This window comes from Chelmon rostratus, chromosome 13 (genome assembly GCF_017976325.1).
Source record: "Chelmon rostratus isolate fCheRos1 chromosome 13, fCheRos1.pri, whole genome shotgun sequence".
NCBI lineage: Eukaryota > Metazoa > Chordata > Actinopteri > Chaetodontiformes > Chaetodontidae > Chelmon > Chelmon rostratus.
Window position 1 is genome coordinate 15,543,360 of NC_055670.1, and position 17,963 is coordinate 15,561,322.

General features: G+C 40.4%; 1 protein-coding gene across 1 annotated transcript in view; it reads left to right on the forward strand.

The window, feature by feature from the left end:
- tmem198a (transmembrane protein 198a) overlaps positions 1 to 17,963 on the forward strand; it is a 30,218-nt gene that overhangs the window by 9,475 nt on the left and 2,780 nt on the right. Inside the window, exons 2-5 of the mRNA XM_041951334.1 lie at positions 7,143 to 7,389; positions 12,884 to 13,122; positions 13,741 to 13,953; positions 15,354 to 15,477. Coding sequence (XP_041807268.1) covers positions 7,251 to 7,389; positions 12,884 to 13,122; positions 13,741 to 13,953; positions 15,354 to 15,477 — 715 coding nt within the window. The 5' untranslated portion in view covers positions 7,143 to 7,250. The remainder of the gene's footprint in view (positions 1 to 7,142; positions 7,390 to 12,883; positions 13,123 to 13,740; positions 13,954 to 15,353; positions 15,478 to 17,963) is intronic.

The window sequence follows — 17,963 nt, forward strand, 5'->3', positions numbered from 1 at the left end:
AGATAAAAACTATACTTTCTTTTGATTTTTTTGTCAAGTCGGACTCACTCTCTTTGAGGATTCATTTTTAACTTTGTTGTTGCCTGCAAGCACACTTCTGAAACGAGGACGAGGTTGACAGCCATATTGTCCTAACCTGCAGAGACTTTCATTATGTGAAATGTTGTGGTGTCTATTGAGTCTTCCCTTTTCTCTGTTTGTAAAACATCTCAATGACCAAACATTCCTCCTGATCTTTCTTTCTTTCTTTCTCCCTCTCTCCATACAACCCTTCCAATCCCCACCCTGGAGAGCAGTGTGTCCTCGTTCTGGTGATGCTCTGTCGCCACCACTCAGTGTGGGGCCTCTGAAATATTCATGCTGGCACACATACACGCACACGCACACACACACACACACACACACACACACACACACACACACACCTAGAGAAACACACAGGCACAAACACTTTCAAACCCTTCACCTTCTTTTTTTCTAACTGTCACTTTGCAGATGTCAATAGAAGATTAGAAAATATAATTTTTCTCACAGCATGTTTGAGTAGGAAAAGCTTTACACATCCAAACACACACACACACTTCACAGCAAAGGCGGAGAACACTTCTCTTCACATTCCACTGAGTTTCTGCAGAACTCAGTTTGATATTTATTTCATATTTTTTCTTGTTTGCAGTTGAAATGATCATATTAATCTAGTGCAGAATCAAGTATGTACATAGTGATAGTCATTCAGGAACAGCAGCATTTTTCATGTCAACTAGTTATATCAGTTGCTACTATAGATATAGATCAAAGATCTAAAGATCATAGATCTGCAAAGGTCAGCACACTCACAGAGGTGAAGGTGAAGCCACACTGTGGATGGCAAACACAGTTCCGAGGCCAGAGCTGGTAACAGCAGAACAAATCATAAAAGCCTTATTACTGCGCCAGCAGTGTTCAGATTTGATCTGTGACCTCAGACTGTCTACTCATCTGGAGGAAAGAGGAACAGAAGCAAAACTCCAACAGAGAGCACATCAACACGCAGAAAGGTTATTACACTGCCAGCGGTTTTGATATGTAACCTCACATTATTGGCCTGTCGGGCTGACAGAGGCATGCAAGCAAGGATATGGCTGAGCGAATCATCGTGTGAACTGTGATTTGTGTCAGAGGCTCTGTGGTGTGATTCAGTGCTCCCTGTTTGTCAGCAGAGAGGGAAAGCGAGCCTGTGAAACAGCATTTAGATGTTGGTTTCGCTGCAGAGTTTGCATACTAAAGCTCTCAAGGGGAGCCTATGGAAAATGAAATCTTTCAGGTAATTCAGTGCAGAGGAAGCAGTGTGACTTGTGTTCCTACGTTATGTTTATTCAGATCTTCCTGCATTATCTTAATACTTGCCTCTGATAAAATCAAAAAATGATTGGATCCATAATTCAGTTTCTGTGGGAATGTAGTGCCACAGTGAAGCAAATAATGCTTTTGCACCCAACAGTGACCATTATTATTACTGTCTATCACACAGTAATAGACAGTAATACAGGGCTCCTCTCCTCTCCTGCGTTGATATTAATTTGCGATGTGATGATGTCTTTCCAGCGTGTTTTTGAGGCTGAGCACACTTCTATAATTCCACAATGATTTTGGCTGCTTTTGAATAGCTAGTTGGCATGAATCACACATGCAAAACTGAGCACATCTGAGTCTCACCTTGGAAAGAAGCTGCAGATTTTTTAGAAATGAAAAAAGTACAAATTATTACTGTGAGTGAAAGTGGAGATATTCCACTCTACATGTGGCCATAATCTTTTTATGAACCTAAACCTCACTGTTGGTAAGGATCACACGCTTGCTTTTTCAAATCACTGCACACTAGTCCATTACACTCACAAAAAATGCTTAAAGATCAAGGATGGGACTGTTTTGGCAATAATACACTCAGTAGACTCAGCTCACCCTAATGTGTTGGTGAATTATAAAAAGGCACTAGCTGAATAGGGTCAGAGGCCAGGACCGTCTGCTGCCAGAGGCCTCAAAGAAACCATCACGGATTGGCTCTTAACATTGCACATTCCCATGGAGACGAGCCCCCCTCCCTCCCATCTGCAGGGTCCTTGTAATGCTACTGGTTGTTATAGCAACAGACTAGACGTGACATTATTGGAAAATATGTGGTCTTTTCCTCTTCCTTGTTCTGACCTTATTGGTGCGGACTGTTTTTAATCGTGTCATTTCGCTGTGGGTGTAGCATTGAACAGAGGTCAGGTCGCCACAAAATGTGAATTTGCAAAATCTTCACACACTGAAATCCACATTCAGCTGAAGTCATGCAGTGTGAGCTGAGGATGATTACTTTAGTTTATTTGATAATCCTGCAATGGAAATAAATTTTGGGACAGTGCTTGGGACTGATGACATTTGTGCTTTTTATAGTAAATTATTTTCTTTTGTTAGTGAAAAATGACTTTGTGTCAGAGGACTTACGCAAAAGAATAAAAAACAAAAAGAAAGTAATAATGCAATAATAATCTTCTCCTCCAGACATTTTTCCACACCTGGTAAAGTTTTTCAGTTTTTCTTGATCAGATTTTTGGCAAATCGCTGCTGAGCTAACAGTTGAAAAAACTAAAATGCCCGAGAGGTGCAGAAAAGTCCATCAATGAGCCTCCATTTAATATTTACTGTCAAAAAACACTAAAGGAAAAAAATAGATGAGGGCATCTTTAGAGACCAACCCTCAGGGCACATTCTCACTTTGTCATTATTCTTTTTGGCAGTGTGGTAGCGTCTCAGTTGGGTTTTTTCTCCTGAGTCAGGTGCCTGTGGTGTAACTAAGCTGCAGTCTTGCTTCACCAACGGAGTCTGTCTTTCCAAGACAGGCAATTATGGATTGAAATTCCTCCAATTGCTTTTCAGTTTTTTTTTTTGACACATGCAAACAAATGCATTTTTTGTGTGTGAAACTGCAGATCTGGATGCAGGTGCCAATGTCCAGGATGTTTATTTTAGTCTTTTAATTTCTCAACTTGCAGCATTTTTGAACTTGCAGCTACATTAAACAGAATGAAAAATAATCTGGCACGTGGATTCCATGTATGATATGGATCCAGAAGTAGATTAAGTATTTCTAAATATTTCCTATGTTAAATTTAGGGGGTTGTGCAGCCTTGGCAGAGGCATATGTACTCTCTTAATGCTTTCTAGTTTCTAATATAGCTGTCAAAAGCTGTTTCCAGAAGCTTTCTCTCAGCAAATGAGAATCAGTTGTAATGAAATCACAAGTGTGCAGGGCAGCAGGATGGTGTGATGCATAGGGGGATCAATGAAGCAGACAGCTGAGTTTCTACTTTCAATAAGTAACAAGCTAGGATTTACCTTAATATAGCATCACATATTATCCTCACAGTTACTTGTACTTGACGTGGTCGTATATGACACCTTGTATAGCAAACATGGTTGCCACTGAAGACAGCTGCAGTCAGACACCGTGTATTAATGCTTATCATCTGTTTCCCTCCAAGTTATGCGGTCCTATCTTCTCCCACACGCCACGTTGTTAACACTGTACCATTAAAATGTTAAATACTAGTTTATAGTTCATCTTTATCTGTGTTAATGCTTTAATTCCATATGAGTTGTGACAGGGAGGCCCAGAGGCACAGACACAGGTTGCTGACATAGGAACAGAGCTGATGAAAGGTGCTGTCGCTGGGGCCTACAAAGCAATTAAACAGAACATGTCTTATTGACACCTGGAAAACTTGAGCAATTATTTATTGAGACACTCTAATGATTAGATACTGGCACCCACTCATATTATAGCCCCTGAATGTCAGTTCTTAATTCTGGCTTTTGATTTTTTCAGTGTACTGTCGACTTTTTAATTTCACTTGGCTCATCTCTTGCCACACTTCCATCATTGCTGTGCAGTTAGTTATTGTAAATTAATGCTGCTAGACCCTGACTGATGTGTGAACAATTGGTGACATTCTCCCCAACTGTGAGTCCAAACATGTAAGAGTTCTTACTCTAGTTAGCCATGGCACTGCATTTGAATTATCCTGTGCTTTAACTTATCTTGACCGCTGTAAAACGTTAGTCATTGCATTTCAAAAAGTTAGTATACAACTGGACAATATTACATTATGGTTTCTTCCTGAATCCCACCCCTGTGTCGTTTTGTCTTCTCCAAAGCGCACATCATGTCACACTGAAAAAACAGATTTTGAGGTTAAATGTGCAGGACTCCAGAGTTGTTGTATTGCTTAAAATCACTGCTCTTGTGTCTGCCACAGTGCATCAGCTGAAGTAGGCTAACAAGAGTTTGCCTCACCTGTGCAATCAGACAGGCAAGTATGTGTGTACAGTGTGTATATTTGTCTATGTTCAAGAGTATGCGCAGGAGACAGAGTGGAAAGTATGTGAGTTTGTCGTCTGTACTCTGACATGACAAGTGCAGTGGCCTGAAGAACAACATGGATCCAGAGTAAGAGAATTTTAAAATTTAATATGCAACCTGTAACCCACAGAGGCTGGAAAAGAACAGCCAGTCATGAGTGCATTGTGTAACCACAGTAAAGAAGAAGCCAATTTTCTTTGGGGGTAGTATTACTGTATTCAGGCCAACTTTACAGCAGGTTGCAAGAGGTTGCAGAACAGCTAATGCACTTTTGTACAGAGTCACTAGAAGTGCAAATGAAATGCACAACAATTTCTACAACAGTAAGCCCCCACTCTCAAGGTTTTATGTTCCCTCCGAAGTCTGGGGCTTCACCTGACAGTCAGCGTAGATGCAGATAGAAGTAAATAAGATGAAGACAGGTCCATACAGATGACACCGGGAGTCACACATGGCTAATGGAAATATCAGATTTTGAAGACTGGGAATTGCTTGAGGAAGTGTGTGTGTGTGTGTACACCCACACCTCTGCATGAATGGCTTAGCCTTGGCAAGAGATGTCAGGATGGAGACAGAGAGTAGCCGTGACGACTGCATAAAAGATGTAGAGCAGTACTTGTTTTATCAGATAATGATGATGCAGAGGAAAGTAGTGCCATTTATGCCACTCAGAGGATGCTTCCATTTAAAGGTGTCCACCGCTGAGTGAGTTTATACACTTAGTCGGTCTTAATTTGTGTCTCATTTGAATGAATTCAAGCTTTGGTATTTGGTGCCTGAATAATTGTGGAGCTGTGTGTGGTCAACAGTAAGAGTCTATGATCCTTGACCACATATTACACTGTAACTATTTGAGTTTTTGTGCACAATTTACCTAGAAAGGTGCTTTAAGAATTTACTCTCATGCTGTTTTTTCTTAATAAAACAAAGTTTATACATTGTGCTACTATGGTAAGGTTGACTGAATTTGCCCTCAGCTATCTTCACACGAAAAATGTGAAACACAGCCGACTTTGATCACTTTTATTAGCTGATGGCACAAATACTAGTGAAAAAAAGGCCCAAAGTTGAAGCCCCCAGGCACATTTTCATCCTCTAAGAAAAAAGGAAAGGATTGGATCTCCAGGCAGCGTATCTGCAGCAGGCACCACACTCCTAATAGATCACTTTGTGTCTTTTGGTGACCCAAAGGACACAAGGGGATCAATTAAGAATAAAGTTGCCAATAGTGGGCTATATTTTGTGACAGTACATCGCTACATAACATCTCATTAGATGAAAGGTTATGATATAGATTATACACTGGGTGCAAAGCATTGTGAAGTCTGCTATTGCTTATAACTGAAAAAGTAACATCGAAAGCTCCATTTGCCCAATGGCAACATTTACAAATTAAAGTCAATTAAACTTAGCCATTGGAGTCTAATTTAATACAGTAGGTAATCACACTGAATTACTGGTGCACTATGACGGTCCCTTTACATCAATATTTTATGTTCGATTAGGTTAATAAATGCAATGTATGATGTTTCTAATGCAAATTTAACACACTGCACTCCAGATTTAGTTTTGTTCTTCATTTGGTTTGTGGTGTTTGTAGTGCGGTTGCTCTTGTCTTATATGATTTGCATCTGATCTGGAGAAAAGCATTATCTTGTTCATCTCATGCAAGGTTTCGTCTCTACATTGCTCTCATAGATCTACGTATGTCTCAGGAGTTTTTCCTTTAATACTAAAGCCCATTCAGGCTCTTCAGTTGCTCGTGCTTTTTTCTTGCAAACATTCCAGTCGTGTCACCTTTATATTGTAATTGCTGCATTCAAGTGCGACCTTGGAAAATTAGAAAATTGGAAAATCTCTGCCAAAGACCAACTCTCATGACACCTTGCGAATCCCTCTAAAATCCACCAAAAATCCCCGCTACCTTACTCATATGATCATATTTTATTTTGTGCTTGGTAACACTGCACTTTACCCAGTTGTGAAGCCAAATTTATAATAATCCAGCATATCTTGCACTGAACACCGCAGTAGAAAATACATTGTATTCATCATTTGCAGCATGAACAATCAATACTTCTACCACTCCAGTATTTCTTTTCCTGATGACTGTTTCATAACAATAGTGAAACACTACACTGCAGCACCACTTTGAACTATATAAAGTTATGACGTAACAGTCTTATAGCTTGACAGTACAGCATCAGTGTGTGAGTATTTGCTGAAGTGTTATTTCAAGCGAGTGATGAGAGCAGCATCAGATCAGGAGTGAATAGACATGCAAATGTTTAAGGGGTTTTGTCTTTATCCTTCTGAAAAACTTTAGCTTTGTTGCACAAATACAAAGCTCACAGTCTTGTGTCACAGTTTCCCACAACATGCAAATGTACGCAAATGCATTCTGTTGATCTCCCCATGGCAACCGTTGCGTACGTGCTGAAAATCTTCTGCTACGAGTACTTTCAAACAATTTGTTGCAATCTCCTGACTGTAGATCCAAGTGAATGATAGTGGCTGAATTGCTTTTTCTTATTCTGCAGTCATTTCTTCTGGGGCAGTTGTTGTCAGAGTGGCTGTGCTGAGATGTTTCCTTTTTCGACTTTGTTGTGCATGCTTACTGCTCTGTCAGCACTCACAGATGTGTACTTAAAATGAGCGATCAATAATCGCACTCTCCTCTGTCTTCTCTTTCTTTCATTCATCCTCACTCCCGCCCTCTCTCTCCATCACTCTTTCTTTCCACACCTCCTGTTTGTAGGCAGACACGCTTCAATGGGTGAGGCCCACTGATCCAGTCATCCCTACACATCCCATCCATCCCTCACCCCGACCCTCCTAAACGTCGCCCGCCTTCCCTTCAGTCAACATGACTTCCACTAGCCAGCTGCTGGGATTGGCTGAGGTGGGCCTGAGGTGTGACCAGGAGATTGAGAGGAGATATGAGATCGTGCCCTCAGTGGTCTGCTCCATGTGCTGCCTCTTTGGAATCATCTACTGCTTCTTTGGTAAGTGATGATGTAGCCAAAGCTTTGCTCATAAGAAGTGAGCTTAAATGTATCTAAAATGTTCTCATACATTAAATTTGGTCTCTGAAAAATGCGATTTAATAAAAAGCGTGAAAGCTTTTGCTGTGTTCTAGTGTAATTTCAGCATCTGTGGTCTAAGTCACATGTTGAGAATACAGCTACCACTTGTGCCTGTCATTGCCAGCTGAAAAGAGCAAATCATCAGTTAAGAGCACCATAGCTGCTCTATTACTGGCATAAGAGGTCTGTGTGTCTTTTCATTTCCTGTGCTGTTTTGTCTTGTTCATTTGACATTTAAAGGCCGACATTTTGGGAAATCCTCCTATATATTTTCTCGTGAAGAGCTAGATGAAACGATCAATACCACTCTGGACTTTAGATATAAAACTACCAGCAGCCAGCTAGCTGAGCTTGGCACAAAGACTGATAACAGGAGGGACAGCAAACCTGGTTCTATGCAAAGGAAACCAAAATAGCCCAACCAGCATATTTAAAACACACTAATTAACACATAATGTCGTGTTTGCCACGCATGTCCTGGAGTCTTGCTGTCACCTTGAAGTTGCCAGGCAACCAGTGGAGATTCCAGGAAATAACTGCTCCCAGCCAAGAAATAACCGCATGCAGTAACCACCCTTCATAACCCCAATGTAAAAAACAAAATGTGTCATTTTTGCACTTTGCTGATTTTTTTACCTTTGGACAGAGCTAGACAAACTATTTCCTTCTGTTTGTAGGCTTCATGCTAAGCTAAGCTAACCATCTCTGACTGTAGCTTCATTTCTACCCTACAGATATGAGAAGGTTGACAATCTGCTTGTCTAATTCTTTTTAATTTTACTTTTATTTTTACTGACTGTGCTTTCAGCTTCATTCATATAATAACCTCTCAGTGGATAATAGCAAACATAAAGTATTAAATTTTGAACGACAAACATGATGGAAACACTGAAGAGTCACATGTAGCTAAAATGTATTTGCTCTATGTGTAATTGCCAGGAAATAAATGGAAAGTGCTACAACATGCAGCCTTGGAATCTCCACTGTTGATAATTTTACTTCTACTCCCATCTGCTCTGCTGGTGTATGATGTTATTGATTTAAGAGCAGTACAGACTGGCTCTCTTGTTTCTGGCCATGTGAATCAATATTGAAATCTCATTCCTACTGACTAAGCTACTGTGGCTTTGATACATAACATACAGTGTTTACTTTGCACCAGTGTGTATGTTGGACCATGCCATGGTAAACTCATGGTCAGCGCTTGCTCATGTTTTCTCAAGTCCTTGAATCCCCATTAGCCCTACATCCTACCCCTAACTGCTTACACCATCAGACTGATACTAAAAGATTGGACTGCCTGCTGTCTTCTAAAGAAAAAAAACATGTTATCTTCTGCCGCTTATTCAAAGGCATGTTCCCGGTTCTTTCAACTACATGCTGCAGCAGCACTGACGAAAGAAAATTGAAGCACAGATTTAAATCATAATTACCAAGCCTTACTGACAGTGGACCCCCTGTTGAATTTACATATATTTGTTATTTCCTCTGTGTCTGCACAGACTCAAGTTGCATGCATGGGCCCATTCGCATGTTAAGACACAAAGTCCTTACTTGAGGCGTAATAATTGTCCCCAGTAAGTGACTGCATTTGATTGCATCATAAGTATTACAGGCTCATCCTAATGAGTTTGCATGTAAAGTCATTACAGGAATGTGTAATCAATAAATAATTAGAGAGAGAGATCTACTCTTAGGCTTGCATTCTTTTTACATTAGACTTGTTCTTGTTGCTACAAAAAATGATGGATTAAAAATGGTATTGCCGCCTCAATCGTGACTAGCAAAATTGCGTGAAAGTGCACAAATAATGAGATTAAATTCAGAATGTCTCATTTATTTTTGTACAGTGTATTTGTGTAGTTATTTACTTGCAGCCATTCTCATCTTGCTTTGGCTGGGTGAAATAATGACTGCAGGGATGCAGGCACACAAGATCAAATGCAAAAAAAAAAAAGAATGATCTTTTTGCCTTAACTGGATGGTAGGCAGTAAAGAGACTTGAACTCTCCTCCAGTGATAGGTTTGCATCAGTAACCTCCTGATCACCATGACATGCTACAAACACTAGGAGAGTTGATTTACTGTACATAATCCTTCTTTAACATTTTGTTTCACAACATATTGTAAACATTAGAGCACTAAGTTAGAAGCAGGTGTGTGATGTTAAATCTTAATACAGTGCACATTGTCCACTGTTAAGCATTACATTTTCAACAACACATATGTTTTGTCTTGTGATAAATCATCCTTTGTAAGATTACTTGGCATTTAAACAAAAATACATCCCATAAAATCACATCCTTCAGGACTCATGTTAATATTTATACTCTAGTGCCAGTAACACAAGCAAACAAATATTTCACGTAAAATAAAAACACAGAATTGTGTTGTGCAGAAAATATATAGAATTAAAACTTTGGGAAAGCAGCCATGCTGTTTTTTGGATGAATATTGATGCATGTTGAAGCTCTGAGCAGATGTGTGGCATACAAATGGACCGAGAGAGACTCACTGAAGCATAAAGACGGCATTAACATTCACTGTATATGTCCTGGTAAAGCATCAGCAGCGTCAGTCCCTGCATTACAAACAGGTTACCCAACAACTTTATTTTATAAAGTTGACAGCATGCAAACAAGACCATAGCGGTAGCCCTGAAAGCAAAATTGTGTGAATAAAAAAAAAAAATTGCTTTTTGCAGATCCTCTCCACTAGTATGACAGAAAATGTGAAGTCTGCCCTTAGGGTGGTGCCAGACAAAAGACCATGTTGAATCACACTTTAAATGTACTTTATCAGCTCCAGCTGCAGTTTGTACATGCTGCTGACATGCACAATCATTGCATTTAGCAAGCCAAATGCTATCAAGCTAGCATGTTAATATTTCCTGAATCTGCTCAATTAACATCATCTCTAAACTTTATAGAGTCACAAAAACGTTGTGTTATACATAAATCCAAACAATTAACAGCAAAGTGTCGCATAACAAGATGGAATGACATCATTATACTTCAAATACTTAAGCTCCTCAGTCCTTTACCATCTGTTGTCTATTTGTTTCTTTGTTTGTTTGACAGCATGAGAAAAAGAGAAGATGAAGAGGTGCATTTTCACACTCAGTGCGAGATCTTGCTCTATAACCAAACAAAATCGCTGTTCTGCAAATAAGACACAGCCCATTTTGTTGACGTTTCCCAGAAACCCCACAGTCACATTTGAATAATTTGAAGAAAAAGACATTCCTGCTGGTTTTCGGCAGGAAAGCTGATTCTCTGCTGATAGGTGCCTACAGAATGTGGTTTAGTCCCAAGCTTTTCAGAAGAAAAGGTTAGCTGCCATTTATTTGACCCAGAAAAACAACAAAGTTGCAGCAGGAATGATGAGTGATGTTATAGGAGCAAGATGGATGAGGCAAAGGAGAAGAGAGGGGAAGGGATGAAGAGGAGGGCTGATTAAGCCAAAGTGAACAGATGGGATGGAGGGTTTGATGGCTGGAGGAAAAGTAAGGGAAGCAATGAGGAACAAAAGAGGGAGTGGGGGGGTAAGCAGAGGAGTGGAGCAGTGGAAGAAGGGGAGGGAGAGAAAAGTGGACAAAGAAAGTGGAGCAAAAGATTAAGAGCAGTCAGAGCGAGGCCTGATATTTCAGAATTTATTGATTGATCGACAGAAACGATCTGATACGGAAGAACAAGGTTGGGAATTTGTGCCAGCTGCTGACCAAACAAATGTTCAGGTTGCTGGAAATGCTCCACTTACTCCGTATCAGGCTTGTATTCATTCAGGCATTGTGTTCCGCAAGAAGCTTTGAAAAACACAGTGGCTTTCACCACACTTCTTATTTAAGGGCCTGGTGGCTGAAAGATATCTAAGAAAACGCACATAAATGAGGTGTAGTCACGACGGAGGAGCACGGACGGTGGGTTGGATGAGAGGAAGGGTATTGTTCGGCTCAGCTGTGCAACGCCTGATTACACAAAGATAACAATCTGATGTTGGTTCCCCTCGAGACAGAGTCCAGTCAGACAGAGAAAGAAGGCGATGTAGATGAAAAATAATAGGAGACACAAACATTAATAAACACAGACGCGTGGGCCGAGCAGATTCTAACTGTTGATAATTTGAGTTGTTAATGTTTTGGCTTTTTTTCCCCTCTCTTTTCATTGCAATAAAGCACATTAAAATGGGAATAAACAAGTGAGAGAGAAAGCCAAGGACAGCAGGGACCACACAATGAGGAACGGGAAAAAAGTACAAGGAGAGCAGCTGTTCTATTCAGCGGCCCTGTTGACTAATGAATTTGGATGACCTTTTGTAATACGATGATTAACATATTTTAAAGCAGTTTCATAAGGGTTTATAGAGACAGTTTATCTGCTCTTCCCATCATATTCCAATGAAGAAACACCTCTCTCTGTGTGTAAATACTGCTCCCTTACCCACCACAGGGTTGCAACAGTGTGTTGCATCCTCCTTCTAATACATTATCTTCTCTGTTTGGATATGATAGCATGCTTTTATTTTCAAGAACTTCCTGTAAAACCACAAAGAAATCTAGACTTGATCAGCTTAATTGAGAAAACTTGACATGCATGAAAAAATGTTGAATCAGAAATCAATGCATGCACCATTGCCTAATAAGGCATGCTTTATTGTTTAATTTTGGTTGCAACTAATAGTTGAAATTGAATGGATCTTCCAGAATACATTAAGAGCTAGATCGAAATAAAGAACAGGTTATGATGGAGAAGATTTTGTTACAGCCACATAACTGAAAAGTTGACTTTGACTTTGACTTTGACGTTGACATATGCTGCAGGTGATTGTGTCTCTTTAGCTTTTGGCGCCGTCCCAGGTGGCAGCCTGTAGCAGCAGCTCTTTTGTGCAATACTTTTTCAGTTCTACTGTTTACTATTTTGCTATTTTATTATTATGTCTATAATCTTTTTACTGCTCGCTATTTTGATATTTTATTATGTATAGTTTGCTCTTTATAGTCTTATTTCAGAATTTTTCACTTATTTCACTGTGTGTAATGCTGCTGCTGCACTGCAATTTCCCAGCTTGGGATAAATAAAGTATATCTATCTATCTATGTATATGTGTGTTGAAGAGAAGCCAAGTCAGAAACCTGTTTGTTTGTGTATACTGTTTTCTGTTGAGTGTGTGTGTGTGTGTATGTTTGTGTACTTCCTATTGCTGCTAAAGCCGAATGTCCCCCTCTTCCTCTACATTTCATGCTACAAGGAGTGTCTTTTCTGAACTCACCGTCTTGCTGTTTGTCATTATATATATATTAGATTTTGATTTCACAGGGGTTTCTGGCTGCTCACTCGGGCAGCAGTACACCATGTACACATGTTTATATGCTTGTAATAGCCTCTCATTGGTCTGTTTTCTATGTCTCCTCCAGGCTATCGATGCTTCAAGGCCGTATTGTTCCTCACAGGCCTAATGTTTGGCTCTGTAGTCATCTTCATGCTGTGCTACAAGGAGAGGGTGATGGACACTCAACTGAGTGTGGAGGCATCAGTGGGCATCGGCCTGGGCATCGGGACCCTGTGTGGCCTGGTGACCATGTTGGTTCGCAGTGTGGGACTGTTTATGGTGGGCCTGCTGCTTGGCCTGCTGGTTGGAGTGGCATCACTGGTGGTAAGGAGACACATTTGTAGTGCACTACGTTGATTTATGTTCGTTTGCATAGCCAATCTCAAGGAAAATATGCACCTTAAGATAAGTGCACATGCACAAGAGAGTCATAAATCTGCACAGTAACATTGTAATGCACATTTACATTTTCAGCACTTTTGCGCAGCTTTAAAATATATGTCCAGGATATCCTGTACAACTCAAGTTGAAATGCAATTAAAATCAGTTTCCCACAGCAGTAATGCCAGCACCTTGAGAGGAGACAACACAGAAATCGGAGGCAGTACCAGAAGCTACCCTGCTGTCTTTAGCTTTTCACTTGGGGTGCTAGCTAAATAGTTATCTTGCTGAGAAGCAGCACATTTACGCTTAGAACATCTACTCAAAGTAACATAATAACTGACTGCAAACCATACCACTTATATTTTGATTTTTAGTTCTCTAAAGGGTAAAAAGCTAGCCAATTGCCAGCTAAAGCAAAAGTTTTCTCCATTTTGCAAGAAGATGGAGAGCTTTTGCAGTCATAAATGTCAATATAACAATAATTCTGCTGATTATAACAGAAAAAAAGTTGCCATCAAAAATGACAGACTAAAATCCACCCTCTCCTCTCTCTCAAAGGTTATGGAAGAGTTCTATCACCCCAAAACAGTGTGGGTTCCCCTGGGTATTCTCCTGGGCTCTGGGACATTATTTGCCGTCCTCACTCTTCAGTGGCAGCGCTGCTTTGTCACCCTCTCCACCGCCACATTTGGCTCCGCCATCATCACTGTCACCGTGGATTACTTTATAGAGCTGTTTGCCCTGGTGCACTACGTCTACGAGAGGCTCAGGGTAGGCTGATTGTCTGCTATTGTGCTACTGTCCTAATGCTATTAATTATCTGAAGTCACCTTGAGGCATGTTTCTGTCTTTGTGAGTGTTCTGTATGTTTCAGAGTGGTCATGTGTGTACAGTCCCTGAGTGATACTAACCACTTTATAGAGTGGTTTGTAGGATTTTAGACACTTAACCTTGTTTGCTGTCTAAAGCACTTTGCCAGGAGCTTCAAGTGTGCCTGCGGATTGGAATGAAGGATTTGATATGTGTGTGGATGAGTGAAAGACAGCCAGCCAGGGTTTAGAGAGGGCAATCGGGTAAAGTCTTCAATTAGAGTATGTGTAATTTTATGTTGTCACAGTGGTATAAAATAATACAGGCAATTTCCTACAAATTTAATTTAAAAATCCATTTGTAGATGAAACACCCAGATGGAAATATTTGAGCTAATTCAGTGTATTAAATAGCTAACGAGTCAAGGATCATCATCACACTAATGAAAAAAATCCTGTAAATCCAATATTGCCATAAATCACTCCTGCACACCGTAAAATGATACAACCAGAGATGTTAAAGAGACACCTTGGTAAAAAAAAAAAAAAAGCATATCAAAATCCCAGTCTATTAAATTTCTGCCTTGTCGCGGTGTTGTCATGTCCCCCAAATTCCTTTTTGATGGCTTGGGCTGAAGTTTGCATGTGAGCCACAGAGAACAACAATTGGCAGGTATTTACTCCAACCAATCACCTCAGCTTGTGATGGAGGAAGAGGAGTTCTTTCCCTCCTCATGGACGAGTGCTAATCAGTCAGTCATGGTTGGCCATCCATTCACCTACCTTCATAAGAGACTCAAGATTGACAAATGAAAGGAAAAAACAACATAAAGTCTCATTGTATCATGTTTGGGGCCATCACCAGACATCAGAATACAAATTAGGAATGAACATAATTCTTCCAAAATCTATTCCCTCGTTTGATGATGCTGGTGAAGAGTGTACGTCGGTCTAAAATGTCCCACAGGTGTTCAGTGAGGTCATGATCTGGTGACAACAACACACATAGCACATGATTTGTATCATGTTCACAAATGTCACACTTTCTCCAATCATTTATTCTGGTCTTTCATTCAATTTATCACTGTAAATTGAATGAAACCTTTTGACTTAACCAGACTTCTGCATTTAGACACCGGAAAGCCCATCTTTAGCAACCGTCTCTGAAATGAACTCTTGGAACCGCTTAGATGTTTAACATTCTTATCAACTTTATTAAATGGTGCATTTTTGTGCAAGAATCATTTGATGGCTTAATAACCTAAAGAGGTTTCAAGAAAATGACAAAGGTGTCATTGTCAAATGGAGATAGGTTAATGGTTTTGTGGAGGAGAGCACTAACTAAAATTTTAATCTTTGCAGGTGGCACCAAAGAAGCCAGTGTGCTGGTTTACTTGGGTCATCTTGGGAGTGTGGCCTGTCCTGGCCTTCCTCGGAGTGCTGATCCAATGGAAAGTCACTGCAGAGGGATTTTCTCACACAGAGGGTGAGTGATGCTGCTATACACACACAGCCAGACTCCTTTTAGCAGGGTCGAAAGCTAACTTAGGACACAAATATTGTTGTGGTTGGAGCACCATATTTTAGAATCACTGTTTTGTCATATTTGTTGAGTTGTTTAAGGTATATTAAACTAAAAAATGGTTTTTGAACTGTTCAGGGGTCATGACTAGGTGGACAAACACAACCACAGTGCAAGAATATAACAATGTTTTTAGAACCAGAAAAACACAACATCTTAGAGGAGTTTGTCTTAAGTCCAGCATGTAGGATTTAGGGGCATCAAGTGGTGAGGCTGCAGATTGCGACCAACTGAGCACCCCTTGCCTCACCCTCCTACAGAGGCCACAGAAAACGCAAACACTAAAACATAATGAATATTATATATATTTCTGCCAATAAATCCCCGTAAATCCTACACACTGGTCCTTTAAATTACACTATAATCTATGAAAACCAATTACATACAATACAGTAACAACACTGACTTTACACAAAACTCTTCCCTCTTTAAATGTGCACAGAAACACTGTTTCTTTTGCATTGATAACTGAACATGATATGAAATTATGTAGTTGTTTGAGGGCTCAAATGCAGATGCCTGTCGACACAGCAGGTTGACTAAAAGAACTTCATGTTACGAAAACAGGCTTACTCAGCAATTTGGTCCAAAGCGACAAACAAATCCAACAGGGGTCAAAGGCAGGGAAGCATCACGCAGCAGATGACGGCCAGAAACAGGGGCAGAGACAGGATATAGGCATGTGAGGAAAGGAACATTGGCTAAAGGGCATCTGAGGAGGTTGAGGGAACTCTCAAGTTTGCAGGTGGGTGCGGAGGTCAAGTGATATTGAAAGGTGGGAACACACCAGGGACATTTTCTGGACAATAGGAGTGGCAGGTTTGGAAAAATTCCATAAAAAATCAGGGTCCTGGGGGAGGTGAGAATATCTGAGGCTGAACGACAGAGAACCTGCAACCAAGACTTTGATCTCTTCCTTGGTGGAGAATTTTAATAAAAACACAAATGGATTCATGGAAATGCACAAACACACGTCTTCTGAATAAAGAGTAAAATGCACTTATCTAAATTTAGTTTACTGCTTATATGAAGCAGCAGTCAGACATCTTCTGCTGCAACCCGGAACTTGTTAACACACGATTGATATGCTCAGAAACGGCCGATTCAAGAGAGGCGGTGCTCACCTTACCGTGTCCGATATAATGTAGGACACAGCCCCAAGCTTCAGGCAGGGCTGGTGCAGACCTCTTGGAAAAGGTCTGTTTTGCAGCCTCCACATGAACTTTTTCCACATTTTGTATGGATGGTGCAGCTTTTATTTCATGTTACAGTACTTACCACTAATATCACCCATCACAGCGACTTTAGAAATGCATGGGATGTTTAATTAATGATGCATTCAACCCAGTTTCATGAAATAAATGTGCAACTCCCAGAAAAAAATGTAATTTCTGTTTTAATCTTGGATACTCAGTAAGCAAGTCAAGTGCACAGAATGATGACGAGGCTTGTTTCGGTATCGATCTCACAAGGGCCACTACAAGCTGATGCCATTTTATCAAGATTCACTAATCTATCCTAATTTCATTAAATATGCAGTTTTTAGAAATCATAACCATTATGAGGGCAGGGAACAATTTTGTGTGTGTGTGTGTGTGTGTGTGTGTGTGTGTGTGCGTGCAAGGGTGAGTCTGAATACACCAACGTTAGTTTTGTCAGCAGATCACATAGCTTCAGTTCTGAAAGCAACCACAACACAGATGGCAAGATTACACACACACACACACACATCACACGCACACACACATCACACGCACAGCATACACAACTCTTACACACAAACAAACAGAGACAGAAATAAACTGGGGCATAGTCTCTCAGTCACTCGTACACGAACTACAGGAAAATTGAAACACACACATTCATTGATAGACACACACACACCCACACACATTAACTCTTTCATTTGATCTTGGCTGGCGTTACGACACACAGAGTAGTGTCTTAGAAGAAGTCACACATGGCCTCAAATAATGGGATTAAACAGCCGCCTGCCATGGCTTCCAGTCAGAGGGTGTGGGCAAAGAGATAGAGGACGCTTTTCAGTGTTGGGGGAGAAGGCACCTAGAAAGGGACAGAGACATGAAGGAAGCACAGGCAGGCTGTCTATAAGAGAGAGAATCAAATCTCCAACAATTCAAGACATGCTGCTTTGTTGAAAAACTGATAAAAAGCCTTTATTCTTCATTGTGTGGCTGCAAAATGAAACCGGTCCAACATGTACTGAGCACACAGAGATGAGTGAAATGCATAAACATAGATCTCAGTCAAGCATGTGAACATTTGTACAACATTTCAGTCGCCTCACAGAGGGAGGGATGAAAATGGAGAAGGGGAAATAATAATGCTGAAGTAAAAAATGATTGTAATGAAAAATAAAAGGAAGCATC